Source organism: Eulemur rufifrons, chromosome 29, assembly GCF_041146395.1.
Source record: "Eulemur rufifrons isolate Redbay chromosome 29, OSU_ERuf_1, whole genome shotgun sequence".
Lineage (NCBI taxonomy): Eukaryota > Metazoa > Chordata > Mammalia > Primates > Lemuridae > Eulemur > Eulemur rufifrons.
The window spans coordinates 58,578,064-58,598,491 of NC_091011.1; the positions used below are offsets into that span (position 1 = coordinate 58,578,064).

Here is a 20,428-nt window from a genome sequence, read left to right on the forward strand (position 1 = left end):
GGTAGCCCTAGGGAGGTGGGAGGGGCAGACACAAGATGCAGGTTATAAACCTGGAGACCATGGCGTAACCTTATCTGCTGAGATCATGGCGTAAAACGTCTCTAAATGACCAGAGCAGGGCCTGGCACAGTCAAAGCCTGATAAAGGTTGCTTTCCTAACATAGCAGGGCAATAAGGGCACTGAACGGGGATATCGTCCCCATTCTGCCATTAATTAGCGATGTGACCTCATGGTACATCATTAAATTGCTCAGCTTCCACCTCTGTAAAAATGAAAGGGCTGGAGGAAATGTTTGCTTAGTCCACTCTAATGCTGTTATTTTACAGTCTCATAGTCAAGTTACTTAAACTAACGTGTGCCTTATGCTGAAATATAAGCTGGTTTTCCTTTGTTTTTAACCTTCCATTAAAGGGAATTAGAGTACACTGGTCATACTAACACTAAACATAACTTCTAAAACCCAGACAATATATCAAAGCTTTTTCAGGATAAATATCCCTGTCATTTGTTTACTCAGCAAGCATTCATTAAATACTTGTCACTTTGGTTGGCACTGGGGATGCAAAGACAAACAGAATGTGGCCCTTGCCCTCAAGAGGCTGATAATCTAGTCAGCCCAAGACACGTAACAATGAAGTGCCTCAGTGTGTAGCAGGTGCTGCAGACGGGGCAGCCAGGTACCATGGAGAATGCAGGCAAGGTTGGGCAGTTCTACCTGGAAGAGATGGAGTGGGGAAACCATTTCACAGAAGAGGTAGTGCTTGAGCTAAGACTTAAAAAGAGGTAACTCGCTGCCAAGCAGACGGGCTGGGGAGGGAATTCCAGGTAGAAGAGGCACAGCAGGGCAGATAGAGTTGTCAAACATCCCAAGTGCTCTGAGAAATGTGAGTAGAGTGGGACAGATGGAGAGAAGACTATGAGGTGGGACTCTAAGCAGTGAGGCTGACACTGCAGACAGGGCCAGGTCACGGAGCAACTTGTATGATAAGGGGTGTGGACTCCATTCTGCAGCAAGTAGGACACCAGTATAGAAGAGAATTGACATGCTCATATTTATGCCTTAAAAAGATTTCTCCAACAGCAATAGAAAGAATGGACTGGAGGGGACAAGCATAGAGGAAAGAAGGGAATAGTTAGTTAGAGGTCATTTAGAGTAGTGTAGGCAAGAAATTATGAGGTTCTGGGGTTCTGAATCCAATCGTAGGAGCAAGGTGAGAGAGGAGGAGTCAGTACCAGAGACATCAGGGAGGGAAAACCTATAGGACTGATAGAATGAAGTAGGGGAGGGGTGTGTGTGGAAAGGACAAATTTGGGATGAGCCTCAGGTTTCTGGCTTAGAGGTGGGTGTGGTTGTTAGCACCACTTACAGATTTAGGGACTACTGAAGGTAGAGCAAGTTTTAGGGAAGAGATTACATTCATCTTTGGACATGAGTTTGTGGGTCCTGTAGAACAGTCAACGTAGATACGGCTGGACACTTGGGCTTGACCTCAGGGGAAGGATGAGGCTGATTTAGAAGGAGGTTAGAAGTTTTCAGTAGTAGGAGAAGCCCTGGGAATAAAATAAACTCACCCTGGGAGAGTGCCTCAGTGAGAGGAGAAAAGGGGGCAAGGGTAGAGGAAGCAAGTGTAGCATATTCAGCAAAATGAAGTGCTGCCTTCATCTTGGTAGGTAAGCCGTCCAGATAGTGCCGGGCCTGCAGTAGCCATTCGTTTAATGATGTATCAGTGAGTGAATGAGTGAATCGTTGAGTGAGAAGTGAGGGACACGGGGCTGAGGTGTGTAAGTAGTAGAGGTCAGGATGAGAAGGACAACACCACAAATTATTCTCATGCAGACAGAAGCTAAAGCCATGAGAGTGAAGGAGACCCCAAGGGAACAACTGTAAAGTGAGGAAATAAGGACTGAGGAGTGAACCCTGATCTCATTAGACGCAGCATGTTCTCCACAATCCTCTGTAAAACATTAGTCATCATTAGTCAGAGCATCCCAGTCAGCAGGAGCAGCAGTTAGAGACACAGTGCGACCTTCCTCCATCACAGAAGGAAGATAATGTCCCAGTTCCCCTTCACATGGGAGGTGGATGAAGACAGAGGAGGCAGGACATGTCAGCTGTGATGAAGCACCAGATTCAGTAAACACAGGCCGCCAGCTGCAGAGCCGTGCTGTGGGGCTGTGTTCCGGAGGCTGACGCTCAAACGTGCTTCTCGACTTGTTGATTCCCTTAGGGAAAAAACCTAGACCCAGTCCCCGCTGAAGCTGTGTGTAGAATCCGAGGTAAGAATGTGCCCCAAAGCACCAGTGTGGCTCTAGGAAGCAAACCAGACCCACAGTGTCCCTAGGTGGGTCCAGGTGACACAAACACACTGTGTCATATGAAAATAGCTCACGCTTTTTCAAATTCTGTTTATCAAGTAGCGAGTGAAGTTGTTGAAAACCTGAAAGCCTCCATTGTTTCCTTCTTAACTGACCTGAAGGTGAAGAAGGGAAATTGTTCAAAAATAAGCTGAGAACTTAATTGAATTCAATTCAACTGAAAAATATTTATTGTGTAATCACTAAACAATAATTGTTAACAATAAGGGTAGCTCTGCCAGTGCAAAGCGTGGCCCCTGCCTTCATGATTTTTCTTAAGATTAAAACCAAAAACAAAACATCATGTGATTTAGCTTAGAAGTCAACTACTAGTGAGCTTAAGCACTGATTTACCCCCTTCTCTGAAAGATTTCCATCAATTCTAATACTTGAGCGCATCTGGTGGTTAAGTCATCAGCTCTGTGATGATTCAGAGGGATACACTTGAATGTACATCTGCAAAGGAGGGATCCAGTGGCTGGAAGGTCCCCTATGGCTCCAACATACTACAAACTTATAACATGTCACATGTCAAGGCTGCATACGTGTCAAGGCCATGTCAACCATGGCGTATTGCTGACAGCCCGGGAGACTCCCCTTTATTCTGTCTTCTATGAAATCAGATGATAAAATGACATTTTGGAAAACTTCAGCGTTGTAGAGGGCTTTGTTCTCTGCCCAGCACATCTGGCTCCTCAGTGCCACGAGTCTTTGTCTGTGCTGTCTTTCCAACCTTAGTTCTGCCCATGTGGGACTTCACAGGGTCTCCAATTAGGCATTAACTTTCCTTCCTAAGTAGAACACCACCTTGGAATGATGCCCCTTATGGGGGTGCCCCTAAGAAGCAAATATATAGTAGCCCATGATGTGTCTAGTAACATTCTCCACCACTAGAGCCCCCGGGCTACCAAGCAGTCACTGCTGCTGGCCTTTTGTGTTCCACTGAATATAAAACCAACAAGCAACACTCAAATAGATATTGAAGGTCTACGAACTAACCTGGAAGACTTTTTAAAAATAATTTTTAAAAATTTTTTTTAAATAATTTTTATTTCAAAATATTAAGGGAGTACAGGTGTTTTTGTTTACATGAATGAATTGTATAATGCTGAAGTCGGGGCTTTTAGCGTGCCCATCACCAGAATAATACACATTGTACCTGATAGGTAAGTTTTTATCCCTCACCACCCTCCCCCATTTTTAGCTTCCAATGTCCTTTACATCACTTTATGACCATGTGAACACATCGTTTAGGTCCCATTTATTAGTGAGAACATATGGTGTTTGTTTTTCCATTCCTGAGATACTTCACTTTGGATAATGTTCTCTAGTTACATACAAGTTGCTTCAAATGACATTAGTTCCTTCCTTTTTATGGCTCAGCAGTACTCCATGGTGTATGTATATACTACATTTTCTTTGTCTGTTCATCAATTGATGGGGCACTTAGGTTGATTCCATATCTTTGCAATTGTAAATTATGCTGTGATAAACATTTGGGTACAGGTGTCTTTTTGATACAATGACTTCCTTTCCTTTTGGTACAATCACAGTAGTGGGATTGCTGGATCGAAAGGTAGGTCTACTTTTAGTTCCTTGAGGAATCTCCATAGTTTCCATAGAGGTTGTACTAATTTATAGTCACACCAACCATGTATAACTGTTCCTTTTTCACTGCATGCATACCAATTTCTATTGTTTTTTGATTTTTTAATAAGGGAAGACATTCTGATAAGGCTAAGGTAGTATCTCACTGTGGTTTTAATTTGCATTTCCCTGATGATTAGTGATGTTGAGCCTTTTTTCTTATGTCCGTTGTCCATTTCTATATCTTCTTTTGAAAAAACTCTGTTCATATCTTTTGCCCACTTTTTAATGGGGTTATTTTTTTTTCTTGCTCATTTGTTTATTTATAGATTCTCGATAATAGTCCTTTGTCAGATGTATAGTTTGCATGGGGAGGCAGTCCTGAAGTAACTTTTGTATATGGCAAGAGATAGGTGTCCTGTTTCATTCTTCTGCATGTGGCTATCCAATTTTCCCAGCACCATTTATTGAATAGGGCATCCTTTCCCAAGTGTATATTTTTGTCTGCTTTTTCAAAAATCAGTTGATCATAGCTACGTGATTTTATTTCTGGGTTCTCTATTCTGTTCCATTGGTCTATGTCTGTACTTTCATACCAGAAACGTGCTGTTTTGGTTACTATAGCCTGTAGTATAATTTGAAATCAGGTAATGTGATGCCTCCAGGTTTGTCCTTTTTTCTTAAGCTTGCTTTGATTATCTGGACTCTTTTTTTGTTGCATATGAAGTTTAGGGTTGTGTTTTCTAGATCTATGAAAAATGACATTGGTATTTTGATGGGAATTGCATTGAATCTATAAATCACTTTGGACGTATGGACATTTTAACAATGTTGATTCTTCCAATCCATTAGCATGGGATGTTTTTCCATTTGTTTATGTCAGCTATGATTTCTTTTGTCAACGTTTTGTAGCTCTCCTTGTAGAGATCTTTCACCTCCTTGGTTAAGTATATTCCTAGGTATTTGATTTTCTTTGCAGCTATTATAAATGGTATTGTGTTCTTTATTTGACTCTTAGCTTGACCATTAGTAGTATATAGAAATGCTACTGATTTATGTACATTGATTCTGTAACGTGAGACTTTGCTGAATTTATTTATTAATTCTAGGATTCTTTTGGTGGAGTATTTAGGGTTTTCTAGATACAAGATCATATCATCAGCAAACAAGGAGAGTTTGGGATCCCTTGCTAGAAAGTTGGTGTGCTCCTTCGATGGGGTCCTTTTACTCTGATTTTTCATGCTTCTGGAGTTTTTGTGCTGATGCTTTCTCATCTGGAACAGCTGTCACTTCTTGTTTTAGGATTTTTCTTTTGTTTAGATGGGACCTTTTTTATCCCCTCCCCCTTAAATTTGTGCCTGTAGCATAAGTTGGATAAGTACCTTTGACTTTGCTTGTGGGTACTCTGATGGGGGTCTAGGTTCTGGATAGATATCTTGATTATAGATATCCTTAGTGTGGTGGTTTTCTCAGTTGATATTATTTATAGGCTGTAGCCATGGTGTACTAGCCAGATTCTCTCTCTTGTTGACAAGGGTATATGGAGGTCTTTGAAATCCTTTCTCTTTCCCCAGTCCTATGGTCTTCTTAAAACAGTGTGAATTATATTGGGATGCTCAGTTTAATCTCTAAGTCAGCAGGTGGTGTTTATGGGTAAGAGTCAGCCTCACCCTGTTTGATTGAATCAGTAAATGCTGTAATGGGCTATACAAGTGTCAGCTCCTAGGCCACTGGGGAAAGCCACCAGGGAGAGGCTGAAGTGGATCCACTAAGCCAAAAAGTCTGCTCATGGAGGAGGAGTTGTCTGGGATTCACAGTCTGACAGGCAGACGGGGTTTCACTCTTCTCTCTCTTCTCTTGCCCCGAGGTCTCCTTCTGGCATCTTCCCACAAGCCCAAACTAGCTGAGCTCGCTAGCAATGATGCCTTGGTGTGGGAGCTTCGCTGCAGTGGATCCCGCCCTGGACCAAATGCACAGCTTTCCTGTGAGGGCAGGGGTGCTCCACAACTGTGCTGCAGCTCAGACCCACACTGCACTCTCCTTTCAGTTCTGCTTCTGTGGGCTCCTTCACCTCCCAAGATTAGTTCACAAATTTCCCTGCTGTGCCCCTGAGGAACACAATCAAGTCCTGTGGGTAATGGATCCAGCCTGTGGGCCTGTCTTCTAATCCCCCACATTCAATTCCTGACCATGCCAGGGAGAAGCATGCTGGTCCCAAGTTGCCTGTGGAGTACTCTAGCAGGCTTAATGTCCCTCTGCTTCAGGGTATGCCATCCTCTGCTGGAGCAGCCAGGCAGGCTGCACTGGGGTAGAGCTGGCAGGCAGGGGGGCTCAAAGTCCAAGCACCCCTTCGTCCCCCATGAAGGTCTTTGAGAGGAAAGGAGTGAACTGCACTCTCTGTGGAAGCCTCAGTATGGTGGGTGCACCAACAGAGGGGGAGCAGCTGCTCCTGAGAGCCCCAGCTCAGTCATCCCTTGAGGCACCCATGCTGACTCATGTGGGAACTGCCACAGCTGTGTTGGCAGCTGTAGGATGGGGAGGAGAGAAGTGTCTAAATGGAGAGGAGCTGGCACTGTGGTCCCCTTTGTCCTGAAGGGTCCCCCTGGCTTGTTTCACTCTCCTCTACCCTGAAGGCAGCCAGCTCAGAATGCCCAAGCTCTGGAATCACACAGATTAGTTCCCCTAGGACCCACTGTCCCCCTGTGGCCACCACAGTCTGGGCAGGAGTAGAGAAATATTTATGTGGAGGCCAGTGACAAGAAAACTGAAGGGCTAGAGCACCCTGGGGAGGACAAAGGCACACAATGGGTATAGAAGCAGTATGGCGCCCACCACGTCAGCTTGGGTCTGTGGTGGGGGAAGCAACCCCGGGGGGACTGAGAGCCCAGTGCTCTGTTCTCAAGAAGCTCCCAGTTCCCTGGCAGCAGCAACTCTCTTTTGGGCTCATGAGGGCAGAGAAGCTCTCCAACAGTTCAGGAGCCTGCAGTCTGCCAGAGGTGTGAGGGGAGGAAAAACAAACAGTCCCACCTACCCTTTCCTCCAGCGTTGATGTCTGCTGAAATCTTGCTCCTCCTTGTTCTGCTCTGTAACTTCTTCCTGTGGAATCGCTGGTAGGTTCTGGCAATTTTCTCTCAGAATTACACCTGGGCTATGTTTTTTTCATCTAAAACCTTTCCTTCTTTCTGAGACAATCTGGCAACTGATGTCTCTAGTCAGACAACTTCCCTCCCCTCCAGTGACCTGGAAGATTTTAAGATCATAGCAATTAACTAGTCTGCTAATTGCACAATAACCTGCCATCCTGCCACGGCAGACTGGTGTGGGAAAAGCACTCAGGATTTAGAGCCACAGAGGGTGTGGGCCAAGTCCTGGTGCTGCCACTGCCCTCTTGCATGCCCATGACATCATCAGAACCTTGGTTTCTCCTGTAAGATCTATAATCATCCCTCCTCTGCTCCTCCACACCAATTTCATAAGGAATGTGATGATATATCCAAAACTGCTATTTAAATGATAAGCTGCTAAATGTGAGATTTTTCTCAGAGAAATAAAAATGTTCAGTATTGGTAAAAATGCATTTTGATGTTTCTTCTCTTCGACAAATATTTATTGAACACCTATTTTAGGTACTGTGCTAGGAATCGGACAATCAATAACAAATACACATAAGACCCCTGCCATCAGGGGATATTTAAACTCATGGAGGAGAGAAAAGTTATCACAAGAAGTTGTACCTTTATTCTCATTTTAACAGATGCAAAACTTTGGCTCAGGGAGGTTAAAGTAAGGGATTGTTATGGGTTGAATTGTGTTTCCACTCCCTAAATTCATTTATAAAGTCCTAACCCTCTGGACTTCAGAATGTGAAGTAACTTGGAAAATAGGGTTGTTGTGGGGGTAATTAGTTAAGATGAGGTCATACTGGAGTAGGTGGGCACCTAATCCGATAGGACTAGTATCCTTATAAAAAGGGGAAATTTGGAGATGGCATTCTCCTTGTGTGCGGGTGTATGTGAAGATGAAAACAGATCTGGGTGATGCAGCAGAGGCCAAGGAACACCAAAGATTGCCAGCAAACCACCAGAAGTTAGGAATGAGGCCTGGAACAGATTCTCCCTTGGTCCCTTAGCAGGAAGCAACCCAGTCAACACCTTAATCTCAGACTTCTAGCCCCAAGAAACGTAATACAATAAATTTCTGTGTTTAAACCTGAAGGGGGGGAAAGTATCTTTAATTAGTGATATCAGCCATGGAAATGGGAAGAATGTTGAGGTTTATGAGAGCCTGCAATCGTGGAATTTGGCTCGGACAAGTCTAGAATGTTAGCCCTGAGGAAGGGACCCGGGAACCAAGATCTAAAAAAGGAACCGGAGCCAGCTGCATGACCAGGGCAGGGAAACAAGCTCAAAGCCTTTGGAGTGAGAGGGAGCCTGGAGATTCTGAGGGACTTAAAGAAGGTCCCTGACACTAGAGAAGAGAAAACAAAACAGTGGGAACAAAGCTAGAGGCTAGAAAGATGGATAGGGAAGAGATTGAGGTCCTATAAAGGGTTTTCACTTTGGTCTTATAAGCATGGGCAAGCCGATTACAGGGTTTTAAATAGAGGAGTGACATGATCAGATTTATTTTTTGAAGAGATTACTGTGACTACAGAACAGACTGACGAGGGTACAAGCAGGCAGCAGGTAGATGGCTGCAATGGGCCAGACAGGACCTGATGGTGGATTACTCACATGCAGCATTGCACATGAGAGTTGAGGACGATTTAGGAAATAACCACAGGACTTGAAGGCACCTTCAATTGCAATGGTACAAGTTATTATTGAAGTGTTTTATGTGGTACTTATTCTTGGACTCAACAGTTCAAATCATGTCACAGGGTAAATGATGATGTTTCATTAAAACATTATGAGAGGCCGGGCGCGGTGGCTCACGCCTGTAATCCTAGCACTCTGGGAGGCCGAGGTGGGCGGATCGTTTGAGCTCAGGAGTTCGAGACCAGCCTGAGCAAGAGCGAGACCCCATCTCTACTAAAAATAGAAAGAAATTATATGGACAGCTAAAAATATATATAGAAAAAAAAATTTAGCCAGGCATGGTGGTGCATGCCTGTAGTCCCAGCTACTCGGGAGGCTGAGACAGGAGGATCCCTTGAGCTCAGGAGTATGAGGTTGCTGTGAGCTAGGCTGACGCCACGGCACTCACTCTAGCCTGGGCAACAGAGTGAGACTCTGTCTCAAAAAAAAAAAAAAAACATTATGAGAAACCAGGCATAGTGGCTCATGCCTGTAATCCCAGCATTTTGGGAGGCCAAGGCAGGAGGATCACCTAAGGCCAGGAGTTTGAGGTTATAGTGAACTGTGATCACACCCACCATTGCACTCCAGCCTGGGCAACAGAACAAGACCCTGTCTCTAAAAAAAAAAAAAAAAAAAAGATGACACATGACTTACTCTTGTCTTGGCATTGACATTGTGACCAGGTATTGGAGCTGTCATTGATGCTAGAGCCAGATATTGACTCTACTATCTCTTGTCTGCCTTGATTTGATAGCTTCATACTTTGTTAATACCATGATATACTTTGTTAATACTGTGACCATTTTTATATGTCAATAGGAAAAAATTAGCATATTTACCAGAAAGATCTACCCAAATGACAAAGCTAATGCCTATTTTAACTACTGAGCCTCTGATGTCTATTCTAGTCTTATTTATAATAATTGGAGAATTCTTCCCTCACCAGATACCCCACATGCTATGCATTTTAAAAGGTCAAATCTGTGAGTTTGTTTCATTAGAAATGTTCATTTAATTCCTATATTAATAGGATAATCTCTGCTTCAAAGCAGAGTGGCAAATATATGACCCACCTGCCACCTCTCTTTCCATGGCTAGGGTTGCTAATTGGTAAAGATAGAACTTCCTGCTGGGCCTGTTGAGAAGCCTTCTCAACACAGCACTCCAGGCAGCTAGTTGATCAGAGTTGGCATGAGAGTTCAGGGTCATTTGCCATCTCCATTTTAACACTATGTAAATCCCTTGTTCCCAAAAAATAACTCTACGGGCATGTTTTTCCCCCACCAGAGATATGTTTTGCCTGTGTTCATCAACGGCATCTATAATGGATGCTGTCAATGTCCCACTCATATCTTCTCAGCTCACCTGAGTTCATAGGCAGCTGTGGATGCTTCCAGCAAGCTGACTGTCCTCCCTCAAACAACATTCTCTTATTCCTACCTGAGAACTTTCTCCAGCATTACAGGTGCTTCCTCAGCCTTAATCAGGCACAACCCAGAAATGCAACTGGAGGAGTACTAATACCCTAGGAAAGCAATCCTTATCCCCCAGAGGGGGAGGAGAGTCAGGAGAAAGTTTTCGGTCGTTTCCCAAATTCACAGGGGTACTGAGCCCCAGTTGCTCACAGTGATAATCTACTCCTCAGTGTGCTTCCCCTCCCTGACCCACTTTCTTCATTCTTCATTTTGTCCTTCCGGGGGTGACCCAGGTCTTCATCTTAGGGTCTGCTTTTGAGAGAACCCAGACTACAGTGGTATACAGGATCATCTTTTGTCTTCATGTTATGCAAACATTCACAGAAGGTTCTTCCTAATGATCCATGGACAGCAATGCAGGCTCTGATTCTCCATTCCACAACAGACCCATTAGAACCATCTTTCCTTCTCTCTGGGAAGTTGTATAGGAGAACCAGGGGGATAAACAAAGTAAAACAGAAAGAAATCAATTGCACCAAGAATTCCCACCATAAAGCAAACATTCTTAACCCCCATGTTTTGCCATTTTGGTTACTGAAAAATACATTACAAGGGTAATGCTATGATGATTTTTGTACATTATCTCCACCAGCATTATCAAGTGGTGCTTTCAGGGAAGCCATAGTCTTAAATGAAGATTGATTTTAAGTCTCGGCTGGTTAAGTTAGTCAAAACAAGAAAACATCAGTTCTGCCTGCATTACAGACCTCAGCTCTTAAAAATAGAAGATGTATGAACAGAAGCAGAGAGATAAAATTGCTCTTTACAATTATGGGTTATGCTACTAAGAAGTTCCATCTAAAGTGACATCAGGCCAAAGAGTCTCCTATATGCTGTCTCCTAACATCCCAGTGAAGTGCCAAGAAAACAGAAAAAAATAACATCAGGGATTCACAGGTTCTAGCAGTGATAGATTTTTTTAATGGAGCGTGGAGCCTATAACAAAGTAGTTAAGCATGTAAGAAAGGGATGATTAACCTTGAAGATTAGAAGAAAGAGCATGACACTGAAAAAGATCTACTGCAAGAAACAGAAGAAATTGAAAAAACAAAGCTTAGAATCATCAGACTCTAGTAGATATAACATTTAAAAAAAGAGAAGTGGGCAGAGCAGGCTGAAATGTCAAGACCATGCAAAATATGGCTTGATGAAGTAAAAATACCAAAATAGACAAGTCTGTGTGGCTAGGAATTACTGCAGAAGAATAAAACATTATCAGCAAGAAGTAGAACCGATACAGCAAGAAATTAATGATGTAGAATCATCGTGAGGCATTCTCCAGTCATGGGGCAGCAGGTCTCAAGTTTATCCCCAACTCAACAGCAATCACATGCAGTCTTCCAGTAATTCTGTTTTTGATAGCGTGTTTCAAGTAGGAAGCCAAAGCCAGGCTGGGGATGCGGGAGTAGAAGCTCAGAGTTACCAGAGGAGGAGGGAAAAAGTGAGATGTGACACAGAGCTTTGACTGTAACCCCTCCTGGAGGGGTTACAAGTGTCCCTCTTTTGATAAATCCTTGTGATAGAGAGTAAAAGGACAGAAGTTAGCAAAACTTGTAAAAGTCAAGATGAAGTCTACAAATAGAACATGCCTTGATCAGCGCTTCTCGAAAGTGCATGAGCAACCTGGGGCTCTTGTTAAGCTCCAGATCTGATTCAGTAGGTCTTGGGTCCGAGATTCTGGGTTTCTAACAAGGTCCCATGTGAAGCTGATGTTGCAGGTCCTCAAACCACATCTTGAGCAGAAAGACTTCAGAGAAACCCTGAAGCAAATGAACTCACCATATTCCAGGAGGAATTGACAAAGACAAATTCACACCTAGGCATATCCGAGCAATTTAAAAACCATTTTAAAAGATTAAAAAAAACACCTATACAGTTATTCAGGGAGGAAAATGAAAGTTTACTTCAAAATAAAAATTGAGCAAATCCAGGCTTATCCTCTGCATCATTAAATCAGTCTGAACCTTCAGACTCTCTCTCTTTTCAGATTTCTTCTCATCTGAATGTGAGCATGCCTATCCCACCTAAAAGAAATTGGGTCTCCCCCAATTTTTCTATTGGCAAATATTGATAGCCTTCCACATTTTCTTTGCCAACTGTTTACAGTGAGCTATAAACCCAGAAGAGTTTTCTCTCTTCATTGCCCTTGGTCTTGTTCAGGACATAAATAAAAAGCCCTTTGTAGTTGTTAATATTTTTCCACAAGACTCGCCTCACTCTGAGTTTTAGCCTCCCTAACACAATTCTTCCTCTTCCAGTGCGTTCCTTTATTCCTGTTTGAGGCTATTCATCTTGCCTACTTTATTTTGAACCTATCCTTTATGTAGCTGAGTTTATCAGAAGACAACATGTGCAGACTTATCCTTTTTAGATACCCATTTGGATTACTTGAAATGGTTGGATTGCTCTCTCCGTGAGGAACAAAGCCAGGGGAGAAATGGCTATTTGAAAACCATTTTATAGTGTTTATAAGAAAAACACTTTTATTTAAAACATACAGAGGGATCATTTTTTAAAGCATTGTAAAGAAAGCCTCAACTTCCCACATTAAAAAAAAAAAAAAAAGCAAGATTCTCCAGGTCAAAGATGGCAGCCATGTGAAATTTTCTGTGTGAATGGAAGGCACAGCTTGGCTGAAACGTGGCGATAGGATGTTTGAGTGCTGGCAGCCACGTATCTTCCGTGCTCTCTGAAGGGACAGGTCGTTTCTAGCCTAGGTCAGTTTCATTAGCAAAAGACTGCCCTTTTACCTACTCCAAATAGCTTAAGCACATTATCCAAAGGAACTCCAGGGCTTAACCCATTTAATGAATTTTAACAAGAAATACATGAATCAGTCAAAAAGCAGGAAAAAGTGAATAACATTGAACTAGTTTTAATGGAAATTAGCTCATTACCCTGCCGGCTTACATTTACCAAAGGCTGAATTTTTGATGGAAAGCTTAGGTCTGTTTGCCAGGCTGTGGGAAAATGGGAGGATCTTTAAATTAAAGATTAACATTATTAGTGGTATTTTTCTCCCTCAAATTAGCCCTAAATGGAGATTCTTAAAAACCCCGGGGCTTTTTTTCCCCTCTTTGAGAAACTTTTTGGAAAACAGTTTCCTCCACTGAAAGAGTTTCTCACAGTCCCCGAAATATTTTCAGAAATGTAGTAGGAAGGTATTAATACATTCCCTTTATTCCCTACAATCCTTTATAAGAAAGGATAACTTAAGAGGTGGACGGGTTGGTGTGGGTGTTCAGGTGAGTTTCCTGTCCTGCAGGAGGGTGTCACAAGGACTGTAAAAAAAAAATTCTCTCAATTTCTTACTTTCTCTTTTTTCTCTCTCACATGTGATATGTGCACTTTTGTTCTCCTTTTTCACTTTTTCCTCCCTTTTTGTTAATGCTTTAAAATTTTTTTAATTATAGAAAAATATACATCACATAAAAGTTACCATCGTAACCATATTTCAGTGTGCAGCTTAGCAATGTTAAGTATATTCAAATTGTTTTGTCTCCTTTTTAAGGGAAACAGAACACATAGCTTTTAATAACGCAGGGCATGGAAATCTGCAGTGAAACAGGTCTTTACTTCAGAGTGGTTCCTACTTGTTTTCTACTGCTGCTGCTTAAAGGAAAAGAGAAATAGAAAGTGTTCCCCCAGCATAGCTATCATTTTTAGTAACTGTAGAATCCCCTATAAAATACATGAAATTGTAACAACAATCTTCAAAACCACAATTATATGTTCTAGCAGGTATTTCAAGTGAAAAGAAACTATTTCACATTCTGCACATGGGAGTTCAGTATATCATTCTGGAATGTAGAAGCATGTTGAAAGATTTCATTCTGTTTGGGGAAATTCCTGGAAAGCTTGAAAAGCTGTCTTGGCGTTATTCCAAATTGAAGATATTATAATGGGTTAAAGTTGCTCTTCATTGCATTTTGATCCCTTACTCGAATTAGGGTAATTTTTAAGGAAGTTCATCATCTTGTTGCCCTGTGAAAATAAATAATAATAAAACTTACCATACAAATGCATGCCAGAAAAGGGCTCTCTTGTCAGAGCTACTGTAAGTATATTGGTGTTCTTTCATTTTGGATATCATGTGTCAGAAGTAGATTCTGAAAAGAGTCACTCTGTGAACCATTCTGCTTGGGAAAAGACCATGTGCTGACCAGTCATCGTGTAATGTGAAAATGGTCCTTTGTCGCGCTAACCACGGGCCACAGGGTTCTGTATCCCGTGAGGTGACACCTCAGTCCAGGCTACTGATGAATGAACAGGCAGCCAGCACAATCCAATGGTCTGTACGGCAAATGGAATGCCCTGAGGTTTCTCTCAAGCAAGATTCCTGACAACAAAAGAAACATTAAATATTTCCTTTTTTTTTTTTTTACTGAAATGAATAGATATTACCTGCAGTAGATCTTTCTATTGTGTATATAAATTGTTCCTTGTATAGGATGACCAGATTTAGCAAATAAAAATACAGAATTTCTAATTAAATTGAATTTCAGATAAACAGTAGATAATTTTTAATATAAGTATATCCCATGCCTTTTTGGTCTTATGCCGTATACGGGACATACTTAACTATTAATAAAAATTATTCATTGTTCATCAGAAATTCAAACTTAGCTGGGCATATATTTTATCTGGCAACCATATTCCTATAGTTTATTAAAAAATATATTTAGTTGACATGTAAAATTTAAATTTCAACAATGAGGTCAGTGTTGGTTTCTTTCCTCTGCCATTTTCAAGTACCAGAATTTTCTGTCTGAACTATGTACACTTTGTGTGTTTCTCTGCCCATCTCACTGTGCTTTTAGGAGCAAAGTTACAAATGTATTCCACTTTCATTTCTGGTTCCAAACTTTTGTGCTTTATATTTAAATGCATCTATTTAAAAAAATAAATTTAAAATATGCCTCCAACTTTCTTTATTAGCTGAATTCTCTAAATTTTTCCATTTATTCTTTTATTTTTTTATGTTTCTTCACAGGTTTCATTTCAATTATACCTATACCTTGAGATCTTTTGTTTTTATTGTCTTAAGACTCAAGATTAAATAAATATGTGCGCATTGGTCCACACACACACACGGAGTTGCTGCAAATAAAAGTCGATAAGTGATCAGTATGGAAAACAGGAGTCAAGGCATTATAAGGAAATTGTAATCCCACCAGGGAATTCTAATACACAACTTTCTATAGAAGTAGGGGAAATAAAGGCCAGAAACTAAAATATAAAGGAACTATTACTATTATTTTAAACAAAAAAACTTTTTCTATAAAGTTGGTTTTGTAAAGAGGACTATGTTAGCTCAGAAAGACTTAAGAAAAAGGTGTCTATATCTCTGTTCTGATTTCCCTATGAAGGTGGGTGGTGAGAAGCCCAAAAAGTAGTAGTCTCAGCAAAATGCTTAGGACAGAAAAAAGCTAGGACACCAAGTGAGATGTCATGGTTTCTGAGGGACCAGGAGAATGTTGCCCCTATTGTCCATGAGGTAAGCAGCAGGAGTGAAACTTAGCAAGCAGTCTTTGAGTAATTGTGCCCAATAGAAACTATTCCATGCATGCCAAGTATGGAGACTCACCAACACAATGTACGTATATGAAAAACTTCCTAGAGCTCATAAGACTTATTTTGCTTCCGTGATGTATCTCCTACCAGAATAATTTCAGAAATAAGTGCAACATAATAACTAGCATGTCTCCTAAAGGATTTAAAAGTTTTTATTTGGTGTTTATGGTTTTTTAATCTTAATTGGAATAGATTAGGTTTCCTACAGGGGCCATCCCCACAAAACATTGTAGTACATTTATAATATATAATAGTTTGACCCACAGTTCCAATGAAGTTGAGCAGAAAATTGGAGTTTAATCATGTAGAAAACTTGACCTTCTGTTTTAATCAGGACCAAATTGAGTATATCCAAAATAAATGTTTTCTAGTCATCTTAATTTAAATGTTTATAGCCTGGTTAATAATTTGACAAAGAAACACAAAGAATCACATAAGTTATTTTTAAGGAAGTCTAGTCTGATACTATTTCTTACTACCTTAAATTACTTACTCTGCAGCAAGCAGCTTCTTTTTGACAATGACTCAGAAATGGCAACCATTGCTTCAGAGATTGAAGCCTCTGCAGCAAAATTCAGCATTAGAAATATTCCAGAAAAATGCCATAATGGAAGTATTAAAGAAGTCTTGGGTTGCACCAATGGTCTGAGGTCAGACTGACTGAAACAGCCTTAAAAGAATGAGGAGGATCCAAAGTGCCTATGACGAAAGACGGTCAAATTAAACACCCTCTCTCTTTGTCTGTTCTTGACCAAGCTCCTGCTATAAATAATACCATTTTAGTCCTGGCCCCATAACTACTGAGAGATCAGATGATTATACATTTTCCACAGGCGGGAAAATCATCTTTTAAGATAATGTCCCATACGGAGATGAGAGCTCCATAATAGAGGAGCCCTTTTCAATATCTCTATATCAAAGTTTAAGAAACCCCCAGCACCTATCAAATGTGAAACAGCAAATACTCAAAATCTGTTTTGGCACTGCAGGAAGAAGGTGACAACACAAAGAAAGTAGAGGAAATAATGGAAGGTTTTGAAATTGTGAAAATATGTAAATGACATCTTTTCTCAAAAGAACTGTTGCTAGTAATTCCATAAAACAGCAAATAAATTTTATCCTTCTCTGAAAATAATGGTTAATTGGCCAATACATTAAAATTTTTTTCACTTCATGACTCATGGTCAAATTGTTTTCATTGTCATTTTATAGAGTGAGTCAAGGAGATAAAAGTATTTATTTATCTATAATTTTTACTCTCATCTCTTTCCAAAAAGGATGTGATTAAATCCTTATAATTAAATTATAACCAAATTGCACATTGAACAGAATTTTTTTCATTAACTGGAAAGAGAGATAAGAATGAATAGAGTATGTGAGAGAAAGAGAGTTAATTCTACCAAGCATCTTGGCTAAGATGGTTATTACACTTGAGCATTAACTTTATTTCTGAATTCCAAAGAAAGCTGAAAAATATGATGAATTATATAGTTTTACTCTTTGCATAAAATTAATCATCAGTGCCTCCCAACAGTGCATTGAGGTGTAATTAGTGCTTTTGTCATGCCTGAGTTGGATTGCTTAAAATGTGTAGGTGATTGTATGTCCAGATTTCTATAGACGTTTCCTATAAATGGAAACAGGAATAGCTATCAGCCATTCCCATTTTGGGCAAGTCTCAATTTTAAAGATGATGAATGCAGTATGTGGCGTGTTTTCAATATTCATTTCTATTGGGCATTTTATCAGACACCATCTAATAGTAATTTAACTGAAAGTTTTTGAAAGAGGGAAGATAATGAAAAGACAACAATTTTGTTTTATATACTAGATTAAGTTTTGTATTGTTGGGACAAATATATATCAGTCTACTCTCTGTCCACTACTTTAAGCTTGTTTTTATTGCCTTTCAAAAAACTAATTCCATACGATAAAATAACAACAAGAAAAGAAAAAGAATTAACCTATTCTTTACTTTTAATTATCTTAATAGTCATTTGGATCACAACAGGGTTAGTCTAATCATTAGAGCACTTGTGATAGTAGAAAGAGCTCAATACGTTGGACAAAAAGGATTTGATGGTACATGATTCATTCAATTAACAAAAATTTTGAGCTGCTTCCTCGTACAAAGCATTGTGCTAGCACTGGGATACAAGGATAATGAAACGGAAGTCTGCTCCATAGAAGATCTCAGTGGGGAAACAGTCACATAAAAATGTATAGTAGAGTCTGATTCATAATGTAGGGATGCACATTATTGTTTAATTTAGGAATAATAAAGGTTTGTTGGTTGATTTTTAACCACATAAAGCAGGCAAATAAAGCAGAGTCATTTCTTATACTAAGCAAAGATATTTACCTTTAAAAATCTGGATTGCTGTCTATATCCTCTCTTCCTGTCTCCTGCTAAGGCTACTCAATGGAAATCCCTAAGGATGACTCTGTCTTGGGTCTTGTAAAGTGGCTATTTGATGTACGTTCACTCACCTTCTCTGTGCCTCAGAATCCTCAGGTGCCAAATAAGGAAATGTTTTTAGAATCCTTAATATAATTCCAGTGAAATTATTTGAACTCCTTGAAAAAAACAATACAGCCAGGAAGAATTTTGGTTTTTTTTTGTTGTTATTGTTTGCTGTTAACTAATTTAAAGTCAATTACAAGTACCTTAATATCATGCTGCCCATAGGTGGTAATGGGGTATATTTTCAAAGTTCAAATATTATTTTGTTTTTTTTTTTGTTACAGGTTTCTTTTCTCCATGGAAAACTCCAAAGCCTGTAAGTTGGAATTATTATGCTTCTTTATTTCTAGTTACCGTTGCAATCCCATTAAATAAGAGTTGAATTGGGTGACCTCAAAATCTCTTTCTCTTCTGATATTCTGTGATGTCAAAAGAACAAATCCTCTGTGTCCCTTTGGCATGTATTTGTCCTACAAGTGCAAGAATAACTCATTTTACTTTCCCATAAAGACCATTCTGACCTTTTTTAAAAATATGCTTACAAAATGAACATTAACTATTCAATCTGGTGTAATGAAAATACTTTAGAAACCTTTTGATTTTCCCCTGTCAGAAATACTATATAGTCTTTATCACGTGGGATTTTTAGAAAGAATGCAAACTATAGGCCCAGAAATCTTGACCTGCAAATTAAATCTTGTCCACAAGATATTTAACTCTGTATATATTTATATTTAAATTTACATTTTAATGTCTACAGAGCTATATGTGTGTGTGTTGTGTGTGTATATGTGTGTGTTGGCTCCATATATATGCATATAAATTATATATGTGCATGTATGCACACACAGATATATGTTGAAGCTCTGTGTATTGTATATATATTCTGCCAAACCTGACAATCACTCAAAACGGTGCTTCTGAATCTTCTTCAGATGATGGAGATCTCTGCCATCATCGAACCTCTCTGGGCCTAGTTCCCTTATGAAACATGCTAAAATTTTTATGTTGATGTAGGAGGATGGCGGGTTTTAATAATCTCTCTGTAAAACTAGGTTAGCCAAGTTGACTTAGCAGTTAGAGATGGTGTTTACTTGCCATTAAGTTGAAACTACTAATGGCCTAAGTCCCAAGAGCTGGGACTGGTTTTCTGGGATCCCATTTTATGGTGTGTTACTGTACACTACCCCAACTGGAATGTCTAAAACTAATGACTGAAGGGGTGTTACAGAAAAACAGAACACTCTAACTGAGCATGACCCCATTTAGAACGTGGCTTATCTAATCCACAGAGACCATCAGATGGGAAAACCAGTCCTATTTGGGCTTAGCAAATCACTTACTGATACGTGTGATTGTGAAAAGAGGTATTTTTAAATAATTAAAGTGAAATTTGGTTTACTTTGACCAGTGTCAAAATAGTTCCTTCCTTTCACCACCAAACTTAAATCTGTGCTCTGTGGTTACACACATCGTTATCTAATTTAACAAGGAAACTTGCAAACTCATCATGGTGCTACAATTATGCAATCTAGTGATTTCCTTATATGTACCACATTTACACAAATTATGTCATTTGGTGTAATTACAGCATTTGCTGTCATTATAATAATTACATTCATAGTCAATAATGCCAAAAAAGGTTTTATAGAACTCAGTAAAAAATTAATCCTGAACCTGTGTATCTCTACAAAAGCTAAGGCTTGGACTTCCAGGTCCCAGGCTGAGCAAAGATAGAGGACTGTAGATTTAATGTCCTGCATGTAGCTACCAGAAACTCGTTAGACTGAGGACTATAATGCGAGGAAGTATGGTATAATTGTTTAAGGGACAGGCTCTGAAGGCATACTGCCTGGGTTCAAGTTTTGCTGCTTCTCATTACTAGCTATATGACTTTCAACTAGCTGCTTAAGCTCTCAGTGCCCCAAGCTTTATATCTGTCAAATGGAGATAATAGTAATACCCTTCGCATATGGTTATTGTGAAGATTCTATGAGTTAATCAATGCAAGGTGCTTAAAACTGTGCCTCTACATGTTGAGCTCAAAAATATAAGCTACTGTCACCATAGGAAGCAGACCCCCATGCATGAACCCTTAATAAATAAATAATCTTAATAGTCATTTGGATCAACTCTATGTAATGAACATGGTTGACTGAACTCAAAACAAACA

General features: G+C 40.0%; 1 protein-coding gene across 2 annotated transcripts in view; it reads left to right on the forward strand.

Annotated features, from left to right (window-relative positions):
* MAGI2 (membrane associated guanylate kinase, WW and PDZ domain containing 2) overlaps nt 1-20,428 on the forward strand; it is a 1,290,578-nt gene that overhangs the window by 1,106,740 nt on the left and 163,410 nt on the right. For both annotated transcript variants that reach the window (XM_069462132.1, XM_069462133.1), the window contains exon 11: nt 18,540-18,571. In XM_069462132.1, the coding sequence (XP_069318233.1) occupies nt 18,540-18,571 (32 nt within the window). The remainder of the gene's footprint in view (nt 1-18,539; nt 18,572-20,428) is intronic.